This window comes from Populus euphratica, unplaced genomic scaffold (assembly GCF_000495115.2).
Source record: "Populus euphratica unplaced genomic scaffold, PopEup_1.0 scaffold50.1, whole genome shotgun sequence".
NCBI classification, from domain to species: domain Eukaryota; kingdom Viridiplantae; phylum Streptophyta; class Magnoliopsida; order Malpighiales; family Salicaceae; genus Populus; species Populus euphratica.
Genome location: NW_011499870.1, coordinates 621,190 through 640,785, shown reverse-complemented (window position 1 = coordinate 640,785; position 19,596 = coordinate 621,190). Strand labels below are relative to the sequence as shown.

At 34.6% G+C, this 19,596-nt stretch overlaps 3 protein-coding genes across 3 annotated transcripts; 2 read left to right on the top strand and 1 right to left on the bottom strand.

Annotated features, from left to right (window-relative positions):
* Positions 1–5,595: 5,595 nt before the first annotated feature.
* Positions 5,596–12,568, top strand: LOC105127058 (cellulose synthase A catalytic subunit 1 [UDP-forming]-like). Its single transcript, XM_011028157.1, has 14 exons — positions 5,596–5,926; positions 6,771–6,966; positions 7,067–7,245; positions 7,890–8,010; positions 8,096–8,282; positions 8,460–8,726; positions 8,815–9,160; positions 9,293–9,430; positions 9,526–9,651; positions 9,918–10,130; positions 10,225–10,489; positions 10,832–11,028; positions 11,116–11,466; positions 11,560–12,568. Exons 1-14 carry the CDS (start codon positions 5,846–5,848, stop codon positions 12,145–12,147), a joined length of 3,255 nt encoding a protein of 1,084 aa, XP_011026459.1. The 5' UTR covers positions 5,596–5,845; the 3' UTR covers positions 12,148–12,568.
* A 660-nt stretch (positions 12,569–13,228) lies between these two features.
* LOC105127057 (uncharacterized protein At2g34160-like) lies at positions 13,229–15,268 on the top strand. Its single transcript, XM_011028156.1, has 5 exons — positions 13,229–13,566; positions 13,999–14,047; positions 14,386–14,448; positions 14,541–14,605; positions 14,988–15,268. Exons 1-5 carry the CDS (start codon positions 13,435–13,437, stop codon positions 15,078–15,080), a joined length of 402 nt encoding a protein of 133 aa, XP_011026458.1. The 5' UTR covers positions 13,229–13,434; the 3' UTR covers positions 15,081–15,268.
* A 247-nt stretch (positions 15,269–15,515) lies between these two features.
* On the bottom strand, positions 15,516–19,249 carry LOC105127056 (adenine nucleotide transporter BT1, chloroplastic/mitochondrial-like). Its single transcript, XM_011028155.1, has 3 exons — positions 18,287–19,249; positions 16,322–16,483; positions 15,516–16,238 (listed from the first exon to the last, which is right to left on the bottom strand). Exons 1-3 carry the CDS (start codon positions 18,782–18,784, stop codon positions 15,765–15,767), a joined length of 1,134 nt encoding a protein of 377 aa, XP_011026457.1. The 5' UTR covers positions 18,785–19,249; the 3' UTR covers positions 15,516–15,764.
* Positions 19,250–19,596: the final 347 nt, after the last annotated feature.

Genomic DNA, 19,596 nt, shown 5'->3' with positions numbered 1-19,596 from the left:
AAGTTAATCATGTTAACATAAGTTTTTTTTGTCATTTTTAATCAATTTTTTTCTCAATTTGTTTTTTAAATACTAGGTTGAATGGGAGTTAATCTTCATAAATTATTTTAATTTATTTTTTATTGGGTTATCCCGATCTTATAACCCAAGTCATGGATTTGATAGGTTAACTCATGTAAGTTTTTAGGGTTCCTTTTTTAATCATTTATTTATTTATTTTTATCTTTCAAAATTAGGTTGATTAAGAATTGAAATTTATAATTTGTTTCATTTTGCTTTCTATTAAGTCATCTTGGTCTGATGACCCGGGTAGCGAGTTTGAAATGTTAACTTAGGTTGAATTAGGTCATCTTTTTTTATTTTTTTTTTAATTGATTCATTTTTATTTTTTTCATTCAAAATTAAATTTATTAGAAATTGATATTCATAATTTATTTTTATAACTTGACGTGTAGATTGACAAATTAACTATGATTGACTTAAATCGATTTAATATATTTTTGTCTCAATTCTTTTTTTTTAATATCATTTTAAATATTTATTTTGAATCAAACTATATTTTTAATGACCATCTAGATTGTTCTTGAACCCACCAAGATAATCAAGTTAAATTAGAACAGTCCCCACATAGTTTGTTTATTTTTTTTCTAGAAAAAATATTTTTTTACATTAAAAAATTAATCCGACCCATAATATAACGGATACTAGTGCTCTAGTTTAAGGTTTTACATTAAATTACTTAAAAGCACACAAGCTGTTATTGTTAATCATATAATATATGTCCCTAATGTTTTATTGCATGCTACTTGGTGTAGACGAATATATGCAATCAACCTTTTAGGATTTCAATAACTACACTTTTGAAGTATGCACTCACTTTAAAAGTAAAATGAACTCAAAAGCTTTAGAATTGAGTAAAAGGATGGCATAAACTAGAGGCAAAATAAGTTAAAACAATACAGAAGAAGGAAAGAGAAGTTTTGCTAAAACATACACAACATCTTCCCTTCCACCTCTATTTATACTGATTTTTCTAAACCAAAACTAATGAAAAATTAATTTTGATAATTACTAAAATCAATTCTTGTTGTTTCACCTTAATAACATGCCATAAAATAAAATAAGAAACTTATATTTTTTTAGCTTTAAATCCAAACATTTTTCTTTTGAAAAAACTATTCAGAGCGATAAAGAAAAATAATTGTTCAAACTTTCTATTCATGGGCTAAATATTTATAAATGGGTTGGCAAACAATAGTTTTTAATGGGCTAAACAATTATTTTATAGCAAAAAACAAGCCCAAGCTCAAGACTTTTGCTAAAAAAAGGCACATGTATAGGAGTTACTCGTATCACTTTACCGAGATTCATTTGTGAATCTTCAACTTTCCACTTTATAAACTATATATAAACTAAACACGTTATTTATAACCAATTCTCTACTATGATTGAATTTAATTATAGTGTTTGATTCGAATTTAATTGATAAAAAAGTTGAATTTACTTGTTTAAAAAAGATAAAATTCAATTTATTTTGTTTTTTATATTATTCTCATAACCCTCGTTTTATTTCTTTAAAGATCTTTTTTTTAAATAGAACTAGATAAGTATTTAAAAAAGTTAGTTTTAATATTAAATTTTTTTTTTAAATTGTAAATTAAAGGGGTTGATATCTAATTTACTTTTATAGTATTTTTAGAGATTGAATTCTATTTGGAATTCAATTATTAATACTTAAAAAGTTTCAAACGTGTTGTAAAAAAAAATCTTTTTTCTTTCTATATGAGATAAAGAGTTTTAGGTTTTATGAAAACATTGGAATATATGATTTTTTATATTATTTTTTTTTATATTTATAATAATTTTTTTTTAATTATATTAATTTTTTAGATTAAATAACTTTATTAAAAACAATTTACCACAAAGTTTTAATCCTAAAACTAATTACAACTCATTTTAAATTTAACGATTAACCATGTTATTATCAAAAACAAATTTCAACACCAAGTAGTGGAGCATGAAAGTCCCTAAGGATTTTAAGGGGTGGACTGGCGGGACAATGGACACTACTCAATGCTGCTCAAACTTGTAATATATTAGGAGCTTTTATTGTTGACCATATAAAAATGAGTGAATTTTTCTCAATGGCCTGACTTTTGGATCCCAATCAATGGATGCATAATTTGAATAAGCAAATTTCATGGCTGATCCTATTTTTTTTTTAGATTAAATTGAGTGTTTAGATTAATGTGAGTGTCCGGGCCAGCTTGCGCGCACCACGACTAATCCCACAGGCCCTGAAGTTAACGACCATGTAAGCCTCCAGTGGCCATCATATGAGCAACCAAGGACTCGAACCTGAGACCACAGAGGGAGCAAACCTCTCAGTCCCAAATCTTTACCACTTGGCCACCACCTAAATAGTTATGGCTGATCCCATTTTAACACTTCATGTTGTTGATAGTCTAACTATTAATATTATTGTATGGACTTTCCAAATATAGATTAGCCTGAATATTTAACTCAAGATATAATAATATATCAAAGAGATTTTCATAAAATTTTAATGTAATTCATTCATCAAATTAAAAGTTATGTTTAATAATATAAAATTGATCAATAAATAATTTTACATTAAAATTTAATTTTTTTATTTAATTAATAATTAAATTAAAAATTATACTCGATAATACAAAATTGACCAATAAATAAATTCAATGTTTCCTATTTAATCAATGCCAAAACCCTATATACATCATTTTATATTGATCTAATATTAAAAATAAAATTAATAAAATATTTAATTAATGAAAAAATAACTTGAGTAAATTAAATTAAATTTATCAAATCCACGAAATAAGTTTTAAAATTAAAATAATATTAATATATATATATATATAACATCATTTGTTTTATTTAAAGACTTGTTAAAGTTACACAGTAACCTTATTGATTTTTAATCAATATTTTTTTGCATGCTTTTTTATTAATTTTTATTTTTTATTTTCATTTGAATTGTTTTCTCATTCTCAAAATACATTTATTTTTAATTTTTATCCGTCAAAACCCTCTATCAATTTTAACATGATTTGATTTTTTTTTTTTTTTTATCAACTTGGGCAAGTGGCACGTTGCCTTCATGGTGAATCCGTCCATGCATGTGGGCAATGCGATGCAGATGGTGGTGGCCCTATGATGGGCGGTGCTCAGGATTTTGCAATATATATATATATATATGGTTGGTATAATGGTGGTTAAGCATTATTAATCTTGTAATTTGGAAAGTGGTATATATATATATATATATATATATATATGGTTAGTATAATGGTGGTTAAGCATTGTTAATCTTGTAATTTGGAAAGTGGTTGAAATGGCTAATAATTTAGTGAAGCACGAAAAGTAAGGATCTATTTTGTTATCACACCATTAATAATTGGTGCTTATGATTTCTCCACACTTTGTAATAAAAATATGCTTTTCATGGTGACTATAGGAATGCTACTTTTAGATGTGAGGCTGGTTTTTATATCTTTTTAAAATGTCATAATTTTTTCCCTTTTTTTCCAAAGGAAAAGTCAACAAATAAAATAATTCAATCTATAAATTTAGCAATAGCATGTAAAGATAAAAAAAAAACTAAAAAATTGATTGAATTGAAAAAATTAAAAAAATAATTGAAAAAACTAAATTATGAGAAAACCGATTAGGATTTTTTTAATACTAACTAGTTCGATTTTGATTTTAAAACCCTGAAATCAAAAAAACCGAACTAAATCTAAACCCAAAAAACTAAATTAAACTAAAAAAATCGAGTCAAATAAAAAAAATTGAGCAAAAACTAGAAAACTTATTTTTATTCTAAAATAACAGAACTAAAAGTAGTTGGTTTGAACCGGTTTTAATTTTAAAAAAACTAATTTAATTATTTTTTTGATAAAATCGATCTTGAAAATATTATTTATCCCTAATTAGTACATGATTGTGATTGTGACCCGATTCAAGACTTGAATTATTAGTTGGGTAAATCAATATCTTATTATTTTATTTTTTAAATAATTTTATTTTAAATATTTATTTTTAAACTAAATTTTTTTAGATAAAGATAGATTTAAAAAACAAAACTTATTTGGGTTATAAATTGATAAATCAAGTTAGCCAGATTCAACAGGTGACAATGTAAAAAAAAAACTGGTCTAAATCTAAAGCCAGTAGCTGAATGGATCAAACCACTACGAATTTAAAGATTAAATCGGATCTTAAAAAAAAAAACAGAAAAAGAGGAGAGAAATCACAGGGCATTAATCAAGGAGGGAGACGTGTCAATTCAAGAAAATACCAAACACAAAAGAAATCATTCTAAAATGGGAAAACATTTTAGAAAATTTTAGGCATGCACAAATCGAGTCCACCGACAGCCAGCCACTAGAGTAGAAAACCGAAGCTACCGACAATTATCGGTAAATCATGAGGCACAGCCTGTTAACAGCAAAGAAAATATTCAACTAGGGTCGCTTTCTTGACAAACAATATTCCAACGGACACAGATCAATACGTGTTAATATATTATTGGTTTCATTATAATAAGCCAGGACCTTTTAATTGTAGAACCAATCACATCAATACATGTCATCGAGCTCATGGAAGTTAGTGTGTTAGCTAGTTAAATTGGAAAGCGACGTTCTAGCTGTTTATGACGTGGCTCCAGCTGCGTGTAGCTTCGACTCCGTTTTAAGCTTATCGGCTTTCTAACCCACAGTCCAACTTTCCCATTTACGGAAGAGGCTAAGTTTGGAATGGATGATTTGATTTTCTTTTTATTATTGCTTCAATAGGGAACCAATACTCTTCCAAAATATGCTAAGAAAAAAATATAGATGATAAATAAAATCTAAATGTAGCTTGTGATGAAGTTAGTTTGCATTGTTTTATTGATGATAAAATGTGTTCTGAAAAAAAAATAATATGATATCAAAAAGTAAAATAAGATTTGCGTATAAAAATATTGTGTTTATAATTTTTTTTGGATATAAATGAAGTTTTAATTTTGAATTGTGAATAATTACAAGAAGGAATAAAGCAGAAATAAAAACAAATATAATATCAAATTTAATTATAAGTGTGTTTAATACGTAGCATGAGGTGCTTTTTAAAAATATTTTTTAATTAAAAATATATTAAAATAATATTTTATTATTATTATTTTTTAAAATTTAAACATTAAAACCATTGAAAAATATATAAAAAAATTAATTTGATATTTTTAAATAAAAAAAATTTATTAAATATTTTTAAAAACTTAAATTATAAGAAACGAATATTAAAGTTATTCTAGAAGTATTCGAGAGTGTGGTAACGGTTATTTTTTAAAATATTTTTTGTTTATAACATGGGTAAGTACACGTATAGTTTTTTCAACGGAGTTGATAAAGGGGAAGCCAAGGTGAGGCTGAGAGGTGTAAAGGACGGCAAGCCAAGCGGGGTCGTTAGATTAAAAAGTAACCGGTTGACCCGGTAAAATAAAATAAAATATCTTATTACATAAATAAACAAAAGAAAGACAAGAAAAAAGATAATAAAAAGACAGGAGCAGGCACCTACACACAACACTAGACAGAGAGACATCCGGAGACAGGCAGCCAGCTAATAAGCCCACAGCAAGAGAAAGCAAAGGCAGATTCAGAGATGGCGTGTTGAGTGGTGCGACGAGTTCCACATTAATCCTTTCTCTTCATTTCCTTTTCATTCACAGATCCATTTCTCTCTATCTCTCTATGTTTTCCTTTTGAAGAAAAGAAAGTAGGGAGTGAATTGATTTTGAGAGAAAGAAAGAAGTCAGGAAAAGATGGAAGCGAATGCTGGTATGGTTGCTGGGTCTTATAAGAGGAATGAGTTGGTTCGGATTCGACATGATTCCGATAGTGGGGTTTGTCTTCTTTTCTTTTCATTTCTTTTTTTGGGTTTGATTTGATTTGGTTTGGTTGCATATCTGTGTGTTTGTGTGGATCTGAGTCTTGAGTTTTGTGAGAGTAATATTTTTCTGGTAGGTTTTTGTATTTCAACAATGTTTTGTTTTGTTGACTGACAGTGACTAGATCTAGTTGTTAGTGTTTGTGAATATGAGTGTTCAGTTTGATCTTGATTGCTTGATTTCTTTTAAGAAGATTTGACCCTCTTTGTTATTCTTAACATTACATTTTCCTTAAGCCAGGATCATAGTATCTCACATCAGTGAGATTTTTGACTTGCTTTTCTAGCCATGTGATTAATTAGATCCATCTCTATCAATCAATGAAAGCTGATGTTTTATAATTATTTATTTCTGAGCTGAATTAAACTTGATAAAGTGACAATTGCAATCGTTTGGCTTCAGAGGATGTATGTTCTTTCTGTTTGGGATCTCTCTTAAATGCGTTAAGCAATATCAGGTTACTTACGTGATGTAAAATGTTAAGAGTGGGCAGCAGTTCCATAGTCTAATATGTCAAGAAGAAAGAATTCACGTTTACTTTTCTTGATTTCCTTTTATTTAAGAAGTAAAAGCACTCTGAATTGATCTCACGTCCTTTATTTTGTGGAACGTGTGGCTTGCACTGTGTCTTGCTGTGGACTTGATTGCTACATTGCGGGCTGTGAGGGTCCGAAGTTATGAAATCTCTGATTGAATACAGTTGTAGAATGCAATATTTTTCTTCTTTTGATGCGGCATGTGGAACAGTATATTTGTTTTCTGTATTCTAATCACTGTGTTTTTTTGTGAAATTATGCAGCCCAAACCCCTAAAAAATTTGAATGGACAAACATGTCAAATTTGTGGGGATAATGTTGGAGTTACAGAAAATGGTGACATCTTTGTTGCATGCAATGAGTGTGCTTTCCCAGTTTGCCGTCCTTGTTACGAGTATGAGCGAAAAGATGGAACTCAGTCTTGCCCCCAGTGCAAGACTAGGTATCGAAGGCACAAAGGTTAGCTTGTTTCTTCATTTTTCTTTTGGGTTCTTTTCTGTTGTGTGTTGTGTAGTCATTTTGTGATGTATCAACAAATGGGGTTTTATGGGCATGTCAGGGAGTCCTCGAGTGGATGGAGATGAGGATGAAGATGACGTTGATGATCTGGAAAATGAGTTCAATTATGCCCAAGGCATTGGCAATGCAAAGCATCAGTGGCAGGGTGATGATATAGAACTTTCTTCATCCTCTAGACACGAATCTCAACCAATTCCCCTTCTCACAAATGGGCAGCCGGTATGCAGAGCTATCAATTTAGGGTTCATTTACATGCACATGTTGGGTACTGAAAAATAGATTGAATAACAATATATGCTTCTAGTGACCCACATTATTTTACACGTCCTTATGAAATTTTGAACCTTATTCAGATTAAGGTGTCTTTGGCATTGATACATGTGGTCCAAGACCACAAACACAGTTTTAGCTGTGGTTATCTCAAGCCCTCGCTATTGATGCTTTGATTATTTTTAAGCCCCATCATATATGTTTGCATTGCAAGACCACAATGCCAAGCGCTGCTTGACTAGTCTGTAAAGTATTTCAAAAACTCTTGGCTTTGTAATATACTGTCTCATCAATCTACTTGTTGTATTACAATTACAAACTTTGCACTTGAGAGCTTCCAGTTTCTTTAAAGTCAGGGGTCTTTCTGATGTTCTTACCTAGAGATTTAATTGAAAGTGAAAGTTCCACTAATTCAACAAGTCCCTCTCTCTCTCTCTGGAAAAGGGAATTCATCAGGCTTGTTTCCTGTTTAGAAGCTAGCCAGCTGTAGATATTTAAAAATTCTTCTCGTCTTGGTGCATTATCAAGTGAACAACATGAATGTTAGGTGTTATGATTTTGCAATATTTTGCTTATATGGATGTTATTGTCAGGTTTCTGGTGAAATTCCCTGTGCTACACCTGACAATCAATCTGTACGAACTACATCTGGTCCTTTGGGCCCTGCTGAAAGGAATGTTCACTCATCTCCTTATATTGATCCAAGGCAGCCAGGTAGTCAAGCAACTGAGTTTGAGCATTTATAATCCTTTCTATTGTTTGTATGGCTTTGAGTTAATCATTTTTCCTATTGTTACAGTTCCTGTTAGAATTGTGGATCCATCAAAGGACTTGAATTCTTATGGCCTTGGTAATGTTGACTGGAAGGAGAGGGTTGAAGGTTGGAAGCTCAAACAGGACAAAAATGCGATGCAGATGACCAACAGATACTCTGAAGGAAAGGGGGACATGGAATGTACTGGTTCAAATGGAGATGAACTTCAAATGTGAGTTTCCTTCTTAATGATTTAGGTTGCATCATTCTATCTTCTGGAAGCATATTACTTGCAATCTCTTATATTGAAGCATGGATTAGCTTTCAGATTCTATTAAAAGGATGGACTAATCTCCTTAATGCACTCAATTAACCATTTTGTGTCTGCATTTCTTTCCCTGCATCACAGGGCTGATGATGCTCGACAACCTTTGAGTCGTGTGGTGCCCATTTCTTCATCTTACCTGACTCCATATCGTGGTGTCATCATTCTGCGGCTTATTATTTTGGGATTCTTCTTACAATATCGTGTTACTCACCCAGTGAAAGATGCATATGGATTGTGGTTGACATCTGTTATCTGTGAAATTTGGTTTGCCTTGTCCTGGCTTTTGGATCAATTTCCAAAATGGATGCCTATCAATCGTGAGACCTATCTTGACAGGCTAGCATTGAGGTAAGTTAAACACATTTATCAGTCAGTAGAGTTTAGTGATGGAGTGATGGCTCTTATTGCTTGGCTAACTGCACTCTATATCTTGCAGATATGATCGCGAAGGAGAACCATCTCAGTTAGCCCCTATTGACATCTTTGTTAGTACTGTGGATCCCATGAAAGAACCTCCTCTTGTAACAGCAAACACTGTGTTGTCCATACTTTCTGTTGATTACCCCGTCGACAAAGTATCATGCTATGTCTCAGATGATGGTTCAGCAATGTTGACATTTGAAGCCCTTTCTGAAACTGCGGAGTTTGCAAGGAAGTGGGTGCCTTTCTGCAAGAAGCACAGTATTGAGCCTAGGGCCCCTGAGTTTTATTTTGCCCAAAAGATTGATTATCTGAAGGACAAGATACAGCCTTCTTTTGTCAAAGAGCGCCGAGCAATGAAGGTGAGTCAAGAAAAACAGGATGCCTTTTGCACAAACTTTTGTCAGCATTTTGCATGGATTAAGTGGGTTCTTGTGTTTTTTTAACTTGTTTTCAACATTATACATGAGCATGAGCATAACTATGTGTCACAGAGAGAATATGAAGAATTCAAGGTGCGAATCAATGCTCTTGTTGCCAAAGCTCAGAAGATGCCTGAAGAAGGTTGGACGATGCAGGATGGAACTCCATGGCCTGGAAATAATCCAAGGGATCACCCAGGAATGATCCAGGTATTACCATCCTTCCTACATGTATCCATAATCATGTCTGCCTTTCCTTGTCTTTACCCTACACTTTACACTTTCTTCCATATGGTGGAGAGCAGGTGTTTTTGGGTCACAGTGGGGGGCTTGACACGGATGGAAATGAGCTACCTCGACTTGTATATGTTTCCCGTGAAAAGAGACCTGGATTCCAGCATCACAAGAAAGCCGGAGCAATGAATGCGTTGGTTTGTCATCATAATTTCTTGTAGAATTTCACCCTTTGTTTCAATTTCTCAAATTCATTGCCATTCATCACAGATCATGGTACTATATGGGTGCTGCTTATTAAAGGACAGTTGCTTATTTATTTTTCCTTAATTATACGGAAGCTGGCGCTTGTGTGTACCATGGTTTGGTTCAAGATGATTGATTTCCTGAACTTAAGACGCCTGCACCACAATTATCTGCTAAACATCAACATGTCCTCTAACTTGGTTTTTCTGTTATGCAGATTCGAGTTTCAGCTGTACTGACCAATGGTGCTTATCTTCTGAATGTCGATTGTGATCACTACTTCAATAACAGTAAAGCTCTCAAGGAAGCCATGTGTTTCATGATGGACCCTGCCTATGGAAAGAAGACGTGCTATGTACAGTTCCCACAACGTTTTGATGGCATTGACTTGCACGATCGATATGCCAATCGCAATATCGTTTTCTTCGATGTATGTTTTAGTTGATCTATCATCAATCTGAACAATGTTCCTTTCTGTGTATTATTGCTATGGATGGCTGAAGTTTTCTCATTGTCTCTTGCAGATCAACTTGAAAGGTTTGGATGGCATCCAGGGGCCTGTGTATGTCGGAACTGGTTGTTGTTTCAACAGGCAAGCGCTATATGGTTACGATCCAGTTTTGACCGAGGAAGATTTGGAACCAAACATTATTGTAAAGAGTTGTTGTGGCTCAAGAAAGAAGGGAAGGGGCGGTCATAAGAAATATATTGACAAGAAGAGGGCAATGAAAAGAACAGAATCCACCGTCCCCATTTTCAATATGGAAGACATTGAGGAGGGTGTTGAAGGTTGGTTTCTGCTAGAATTTATTTTTCTGTCACCTGTCCTTTTCAATCGAAGCCTTTTACTGGCCCTGCATCTCTGTAATTTGGTTTATGATGGAGCATGCTGGTCCTTATATATGCATGGTCACTATTGTTTTGATTACTTTTAACTTTGTTATATATATATATATATTATTTACAGTATCAAAGCTTTCATTTTCCAATACCAAAGTTATTAGCAATGATAAACTACAGAACACTCAGTTTGAGATTTATCATGATTTTGATAAAATGCTGTGGTGGAATCTACAAACGATCAGAGAAAGTTAATGTGGCATCTTCTAACTGCATTCCTTCTCTTTTCAGGATATGATGATGAGAGGTCGCTTCTTATGTCGCAGAAGAGTTTAGAAAAGCGTTTTGGTCAGTCACCAGTTTTTATTGCAGCTACCTTCCAGGAACAGGGAGGCATCCCACCATCAACCAACCCTGCAACTCTTTTGAAAGAAGCTATCCATGTTATTAGCTGTGGATATGAAGACAAAACTGAATGGGGCAAAGAGGTCAGTCTAGCTTTGTACTGAGTAGCAATACTTTAGTCTGATCATGTTTAATTTATACCTTGGCTAATCCTTTTCATTTGCTGCCAGATTGGATGGATCTATGGTTCTGTTACTGAAGATATTTTGACCGGGTTCAAGATGCATGCTCGTGGCTGGATATCAATCTATTGCATGCCTCCTCGCCCAGCATTTAAGGGGTCTGCTCCTATCAATCTTTCTGATCGTTTGAACCAGGTTCTGCGGTGGGCCTTGGGATCTATTGAGATTTTGCTGAGCAGGCATTGCCCCATATGGTATGGATACAGTGGAAGACTAAAGCTCTTGGAGAGGCTAGCATACATTAATACCATCGTTTACCCACTAACATCTCTTCCACTGCTCGCTTACTGTATACTTCCGGCCATTTGCCTAGTCACTGGAAAATTTATTATTCCTGAGGTAAGTGATGTTTCCATTTTGTTTGGTACCAGTTGATCATATGATTTAGATCTCAATTAACAAATCAATGATTCTGCTACGATTTCTTTTCAGATAAGTAACTACGCTGGCATGTGGTTCATTCTCCTTTTCATCTCCATCTTTGCTACTGGAATACTTGAGCTTAGATGGAGTGGAGTTGGTATTGAAGACTGGTGGAGGAACGAACAATTCTGGGTGATCGGTGGCACCTCAGCTCATCTCTTTGCTGTCTTCCAAGGGCTTTTGAAAGTGCTTGCAGGTATCGATACCAACTTCACTGTCACTTCAAAAGCATCTGACGAGGATGGGGATTTTGCAGAGCTTTATGTGTTCAAATGGACATCTCTTCTCATCCCTCCAACCACTGTCATTTTACTGAACATGATGGGTATTGTGGCTGGTGTGTCCTTCGCCATAAACAGCGGATACCAGTCATGGGGTCCACTCTTTGGCAAGCTGTTCTTTGCTATTTGGGTCATTGCCCATTTGTATCCTTTCCTCAAGGGTTTGTTGGGTCGACAAAATCGTACACCAACAATTGTCATTGTCTGGTCTATACTCCTTGCTTCCATTTTCTCCTTGCTATGGGTGCGCATCGACCCCTTCACCTCAGGCACCACACAAACCGCCGCAGACGGTCAATGTGGCATCAATTGCTAGATTGTTTCCTGAGACAAATGCCATCTCTCCTTGAAGCCTACCCTCGTGTATATAACAAGAAACCGAGGCACTGGACAATATCAATTAATTTATGTAGAAGGGGTTAACCTTAAAGAGATGTACTTCTGGGAGGCACTGAAGGAGAGGGACACGTTAGAAGAAAAACCCTTTTATAGTATCATCCTTGTTGTCGTCACTACCTCATGGTGTTTCTATCCATCCCTACATGAGCAGATGTTGCTGGACTTTTTACGTTTGTTCATGCCATTGTTGTGCAGTTTTGTGATGCTTTATTTTTTTGGTAAAAGTTTATAGAAACATTCATCCATTGTCTAGAAGTACTTGGCTTAAGAATTCTTTCTAAAGTGTACGAATGGTTATCATCGAGTTTCAATATATTACAGATCTTTGTCGTTGCAAATTGGCCCTCGATTTTTGTTCTGCTGCAGGTTGCGTTATATTTTCAAATTGCGTTGATCTGTCACTTACTGATCTTCTGGAAAGATGGTAAAAGCGTGTTCTTTAAAAGTTTAAATTGTTAAATTTATTTTAAAAAAATTTTAAACTGATTTGATATATTATGTTAAAAATAAATTTTTTTAAAAATAATTTTTTAATATATTTTTAAATTAAAAATAAACACACTGGGGATTGTTTTAACATACTATAATAATTAAAATGATATTTACATTAGGACCCAGCTCTCGCAAAATAACTATGTTATCCCCTACACCATTTTGAGAATAATGATGTTTTATTTTATTAACCCCTGATCGGATTAAACGAGTTAATTTAAAAATTCATGATTTATAATTTAACTGAGTTATATGTAAAGTTAAATATATAAAAAAAACACCATACCAATATAACTTTATTGACCAGATTAAATTTAAATTTTATTTTAAAAAATAAAATAATATTATTTTAATAAAAATAATACTAAATCAACCTAGTTCAATTTTTTTCAAAAAAAAGGTGAAAAAAGAAGCCCAATTAAGGATGAGTGGGCTGGGCTTGGAAACGACACCGTATCTAAAAAACAAAATCGGCCAGCAAACCCCTAGTAAAAAGCAGGGTAGCAGGAGGAGGAGATGCGTGGGTTAAGGGTTTTGAGTATTTATAACATAGAATCCCTCTCACCCTCTCTCGCGCCTTCATTTAGAAAGAAAGCAGGCAAGAGATAGCTAGCTAGAAAGAGAGAGAGTGGAGGAGATTGGAAAGTAGTGTTTTTCCCTGTCTAAAAGGAAAGAAAGAAAGAAAGAAAGAAAAGAAGTAAAGCAGTCAGCAATGGAAGGAATCACAGAGGGTGTTACCAACTTAAACATCACAGTAGCAGCAGATTCAGGCAATAACAAGAAGAACCGAATCCAAGTTTCTAACACCAAAAAACCTCTTTTCTTCTACGTTAATCTCGCCAAGGTAACTTAAAGCATCCAAATGCAAACCCCCCTTAATGTTTCACTTCTCTTCTCATTTTTTTTTTGGATAAGCTAGATTTTTGTCTCTTATACGGGTTTAACGATCTATTTAGGGTTTTAAAATTTAAGGGATTTGTTGCTATTATCCTGTTTTATTCGTTTTTCTTGACCTTTTCTGTTTAGGGTTTTTCTGTTCTTTTCTTTTTATGGGCTCTGTTTGGATGCTGGGAGAACTGTGGATGAGAAAACAAATGAAAAATGGAAGTTTGTGTATCTTATTGAAGTTAATTAAAACATGGTTGTATCTTCTGAATTTGGTGGAGGGTTTGTAATCCTTGGCTTGTTAGAGAAAGGGAGATGGTTTTAGTGACGTTATTATTTGTATTTGTGGACTGTTATGTTATTTAGCTATTTAATGGTTGATTTTTTGCAGAGGTACATGCAACAGCACAATGAAGTGGAGCTCTCTGCCCTTGGGATGGGTATTGTCTCTTTATCCGCCTGTTGATTTCATTTATTTATATATTTAGTTCTCTTATACTTATGCATTTCTTGCCTGTTGAAATTATTTATCCGTGTTGCATTCCCTATCAAGTGCTGATTTAGCTAATTGTAAGTCAGGGGAGTTCTTGCACAACTTGGCTGGGAGTCTGATTTAAATACACGCTATTTAATCACAAAACATAAGATGGAAGTGCGGTGCAATGTAGTCATACGACCTCTTTTTTTTCTGAAAACTGAAGAAAAGTATTTTGGTGCCGCCATATTTCTTGTTATTGTAGGTTTTGAATATAATTTGATTTTTATGTTACATGTACAGCTATAGCCACTGTTGTTACCATTGCTGAGATCTTGAAGAATAATGGTCTTGCTGTTGAGAAAAGTGAGATTTCTCTTCCTTTCTTATGTCTCCCTTTGTGATTCAAGCTGATGCTGAGAGCCTGATCACTTATTATGTGTTGTGTGTATGCTTAGAGATCATGACGTCCACAGTTGACATGAGGGAAGAAACAGGAGGGCGTCCTGTTCCGAAAGCTAAGGTAAATCATCACACTGCCTTGTGTTGGACAACATTTGTCAGACATGCTGTTAGGATATACTTGCGGTGGCATGCAGCGGATGGAATTCTCCCAAATAAAGATTTCCCCAACTTTGGAATTTTATCTGCACTGCTTTCTTTGGGAAACCTAGGATTTGGGGATCATATTAATCCAGAGATGTAGCTTATGGTTAAAATTTATCCAATCTAGCTATAATGTGAGGCCTCTGCAGAATCGTCCTTGTGGGTGCGCGCGTAGTATTTGTACCCGTCTGAGCTAGCTCCTCTTCACTCTTTTTTGTCAATAATTAGTAATTTTTTGGATTTATTTCTTTTTCAAGAGTGAGTGAAGGACCTGACAATCTGGATTCGTTTTCTTTCAGATTGAAATATTGCTAGGCAAGACAGAGAAGTTTGATGAGTTGATGGCTGCCGCTGCTGCAGAGGAAGCAGCAGATGCAGAGGAGCAGAGCTGAGCTTGAAATGATGAATTTACAATTTAGCTTGTTCTCTTGAGTTCGTTTATTATGGACATGTCACCCGCCTATCTTAGATTCGAACTATCAATGTTTAGTTGCTGTGATGATATTTCTCTTAGGAGATGTTGTACAAAACAATGCCTTACCAAATTCAAAATTCAAAATTGTTTCCAAGTTCTTATATCGCCGATGGAGCATTCTCACGAGTCGCTCACGGAATGTTCGCTGCCATTCATTCAACTAACGGGCCAGAAGGGTATGAGAATCTCAACTGAGAACTTGAAGATAGGCCGCAATTCACAGTTCGTCTTAAAACAACAATTCACTATGCTAATCTCGTTTCTCAAAGCACGTTACCCAATTCCTAGCTCGAAATCGTGTTTCAGTTGTAGAAAGAGGTGGAACTAGGTTAATCGACCACGATTTCAGAGGTAGCAATCGAATAATTTTCAAGTTCACTAACATTTTTTTAAATGTAAATGTCCGATCAATTCAATAAAACCAGGAAAACAAAAGCGATGTATGTTTTCTAACCTGGCAAACAAGTTTATTGGACCGTTTCCTAAAATAAAATCAACAGGGACAAAAACCCAAGATATGTTAACTTGGTATGGATAAAAATTACTAAAACCTCAAATTTTCCTTCTGCTTAAGACAGAAACACTGAGGCTCGTGCTCCTTTCATGTTTTTTCATCATCCTCTACAAGTATCCTTTTGCATGCTTCATAGCACATGAAAGATATCCCAGCAGCAGGAACCAACTTCATGCAACTGGGTCCCAGCCCTTTATATAACCCCTGGATACCTTCTCGTTCCAGTATGCAAGCTAGGGCATGGATCACATTCTTGTATACTTGTCTTCCGCTGAGAGCTCCTACCTGCATGTGCTTGCGAGCAACTTCAAGCGGGAAAGTTGCACTACTTGATATGGCACCAGCAGCAGATCCGATTAGAAGAGTTTCAATGTTGCCAATCTTCTCTTGCTTAAAATATTCTCGATAGGCTTTCCGTAATGTGTCGTAGGCAAAGTAATTTGTAGCAGCATATGGAATAACTCCAATGAGGCTGGGAGCAAGACCTCTGTAGAGTTCTCCAGGGCCCTCTTCATGCAGTATTTTTAAGAATGCATGTACTATACCATTATAAACATCTCTCTGCAGAATGCATCAGACGCCATGAGAAACTGAACAGCATCAGCACCCAAGATTTCAGTTTTTGTTTTAGGTTTTGCACATACCTGTATAGTTAATCGAGTCTTGACTAACTCAAGCGGATACATGCACAAAGTAGAGCTCACTCCAGCACATGCACCAGCAATTAAAGATGCAGGAATTGGAAGCTTGGGCTGCTCCCCCGGTGCAGGTGACAACTTCTTGTTTACCGTATCATATGCAAAAAGCTGCAGACACAGAAGCCAGTTACCTGTAAGATTATGTACCTGGAACTGGAATGTTACTTAAAATATGCAGAAGTTGCAGAGCTTAATTATTCCTCTCTAATTAGAAATAAATGAGGGCAGAGGAGACTATAAAAGGCATTGTTAATTAGTACAGTGAAGGTTCTACACTCCATGGCTACACAATACCCTTCTCACTCTCTCACTCTCTACATAAAGAAAAGACAAGGACAGACAACTGCATGGATAGGTAAGCTTTTAATTTAGACCGCTGAAGTTCAAATATTTAATTGGTTACCTTTCCAATCAATTAAAGAAGATTTATTTGCAGAAGTTCAGAATTATCATGGTCAGCTACAGCCAAACTATGAGTATCCAGAAGCTCTACCAACCTACAGGTAGACACCTGCCAATCTCCAGAAGCTCTACCAACCTACAGGTAGACACCTGCCAATCTCCAGTCTCATTACAATCCACGTAGGACTAACATCTAGCAGCCACTTCTTTAAAGCCCATTGTTGAAAACAGATGGAAGTTAATTTGACAAATCAATTTAATCGTGATAAATGGAAGTCTCAATCTTTGTTTACCAGGTGAGATGCAATCCAAACAACGAGAATATGCCAGGCAAGTACATGCTGGAAGCTAGCTCACCCTCTGTATTAGTATCCTAAATTTTTTGCAGTTGCTCAAAAGATGTAACAATAGGGTGGAAGATATCTACTTAACTGAAACAGAGATTAGCTTGCCTGGAATTATTTATTTTCTTATGGGCAAAGTTGAAGCCATCAATCAAAAGAGGTAGTCAAATTGGGCACCACTAACTAGCCTATACTCTTCTGATCAATTTTACCCTCATCATAATGTATGAGCTCTAGTTGATGGCTATTAAAGATTTATAATGCACTTAAGAACTCATAAAAAATTAGACGCAACCTCTTTCGAGCAAAACAAAACAATAAAAATAAGCCAAAAAAAAAGAAAGGCTGAAGGCAGAATGAACAATCAAAACCAGATAAAATAATTTAAGAACCTGTATGAGAAATTGGCATACAAGCTAGCAGCGACAAGACCAAAACCAATCCAATAGTGCACAACCTAGGAGTTAGGAATAATTGAATAATGCAAGGTAAATTATTGTCTTATAAGAACAGAACCGCCATTTTGACTATTTATACGCATCAAACTGATTGTTTACAGATTCTTGTTGAATGTTTGTGTCTAATTTCAAAATTAGTTTTGATTCCAGATTAGTCTTTTCAATCTCACACGTGTTAAGACTTCGCATTTCAATTGAACTTTAAGAAACCAGAATTCTAAATTCACTGCAATAAACAAATAAGGTAGCTAATAAGCAACGATCATGGACATTCATGGTTCAACTATATAACATCATCAAAACATTACAGAGCTGAACCAAAAAGTTATCAATAGCCAGGCAGTTTGCAACCATACTAAAGCATGCAATCGAAGCTGTTCCGTGAAGTAATAATCGATGTTGACACTCAGAAAAACATATAAACCATCAATGAACTAGAAGCAAACAAAAAGGATGACATCAAGAAAACAGAAGCGAGGAATTTTCACAGTAATTCTTCAAAAAGAGAAGAACAATAAATGCCTACAGTAAGCACACAGCTTCCTTCAGATCCTCAGATACAAGACTGCAACGCGCGAATCGGGCAATACACAAAACATCCAACAATAACAAAACCAATCAAGTAACCCAAAAAAACTCACACCAAACAATGACTTTAACCACGATAACATCTCTTTTACATTGAGTAAATCATAAGCAAAAGATACCTCAATGGCCTTGCTAGGTGCAACACGAATCACATTAACCAAATTGCCTCTGAACAACCCTTTCCATCCATCAGTCTGCATTATATTTTTAAAAACCTCGGTTGTACTATGTCCGCTACTCCCCACCATCAAATGAGTTCTAATAGTCTCCAAAGGAGCCACTGCAGTCCTTGAAATAGCACCAGCAATCCCTCCACTAATCAGCCTTCTTAACGAAGGATTTTTAACCTTAATCTTCAACTTAAGCCCACCTTTCTTTTTCTTCAAAACCCCCTCCTCCTGAAAACCAACAAAGGACAAGTACTTAACATACAAATCATTGTACAAAGACTTTAAGTTGCTGTTGTCCCCCATACCCATTAGATTAACACTAGCAAAAAGACCTCCTTTAGGGAGATACTGCACATCCTGAACGTTACCCCATTGAGACCCCAAACAGGCAACCGAGAGAAACACATCTCTACTATCATCAAACAACTGGTTTCCACCCCTGCCCATGAATCAAAACCTTTTAACAACGTCCTATGCTTTAATGAATACCCAAAATCCCAAACCAGATGTTTTAGACATGACAAGATTGGAATTTGAGCGAATGGGAACCTAAAAAATCCATTTTTGAAAGCCGGGTATGAGGTAGAATTGCAAAAAAAAAAACAAAAAAAAAAATCCGCGAGGGAGAAGTAGCGGGGAAAACAAGAGAAGGGAAAAAAAAGGGTAGGAACTTCGAGCAAAGATTTTTGTTAAAATGTTATTAGAGAGAGAGAGAAGAGGGGTTGGTGAGTCTCTCTCTCTCTCTCTCCTCTTTCTCTCTGCAAAATCTCTTGTGCTTAGTTGTTATATATACAGGTACATGGATAGTATGGATTTTCAAGGTGGTTTGGCGGAGTTGAGGTTAGGTTTTTGTGTTGGGGAAGACTGTCGTCTTAGGAAGGGTCTTCCTATTCAAAGATTTTTGAGTTTTTTTCTATGGTTTTGTCATTTATAGGCTTTTTGGTATTTTGTGAATTTCTGAGGATATTTACTTTGGACCATTCAAATGTTTTTAACTAACAGAATTTGGTTTTGATTTAGTAAATTACTATATTTAATATTTTTTAGAAAGAAAACAGGTTGCTCTTGAATGAAGAAAAAGTGTTAACTATTTTTATGCAAATTAATTACAAGATTACATGGTTTTAAAACCCAATTTAATAATTAATTCAAGACAAAACTTGTGTCACATGTCAAACAACTTAATATGGATGAATCTATTTTTTGAAAAATAAAATTTCAAGATAACTAAAATTATTAATCAGTTTTTAAAATTTTTA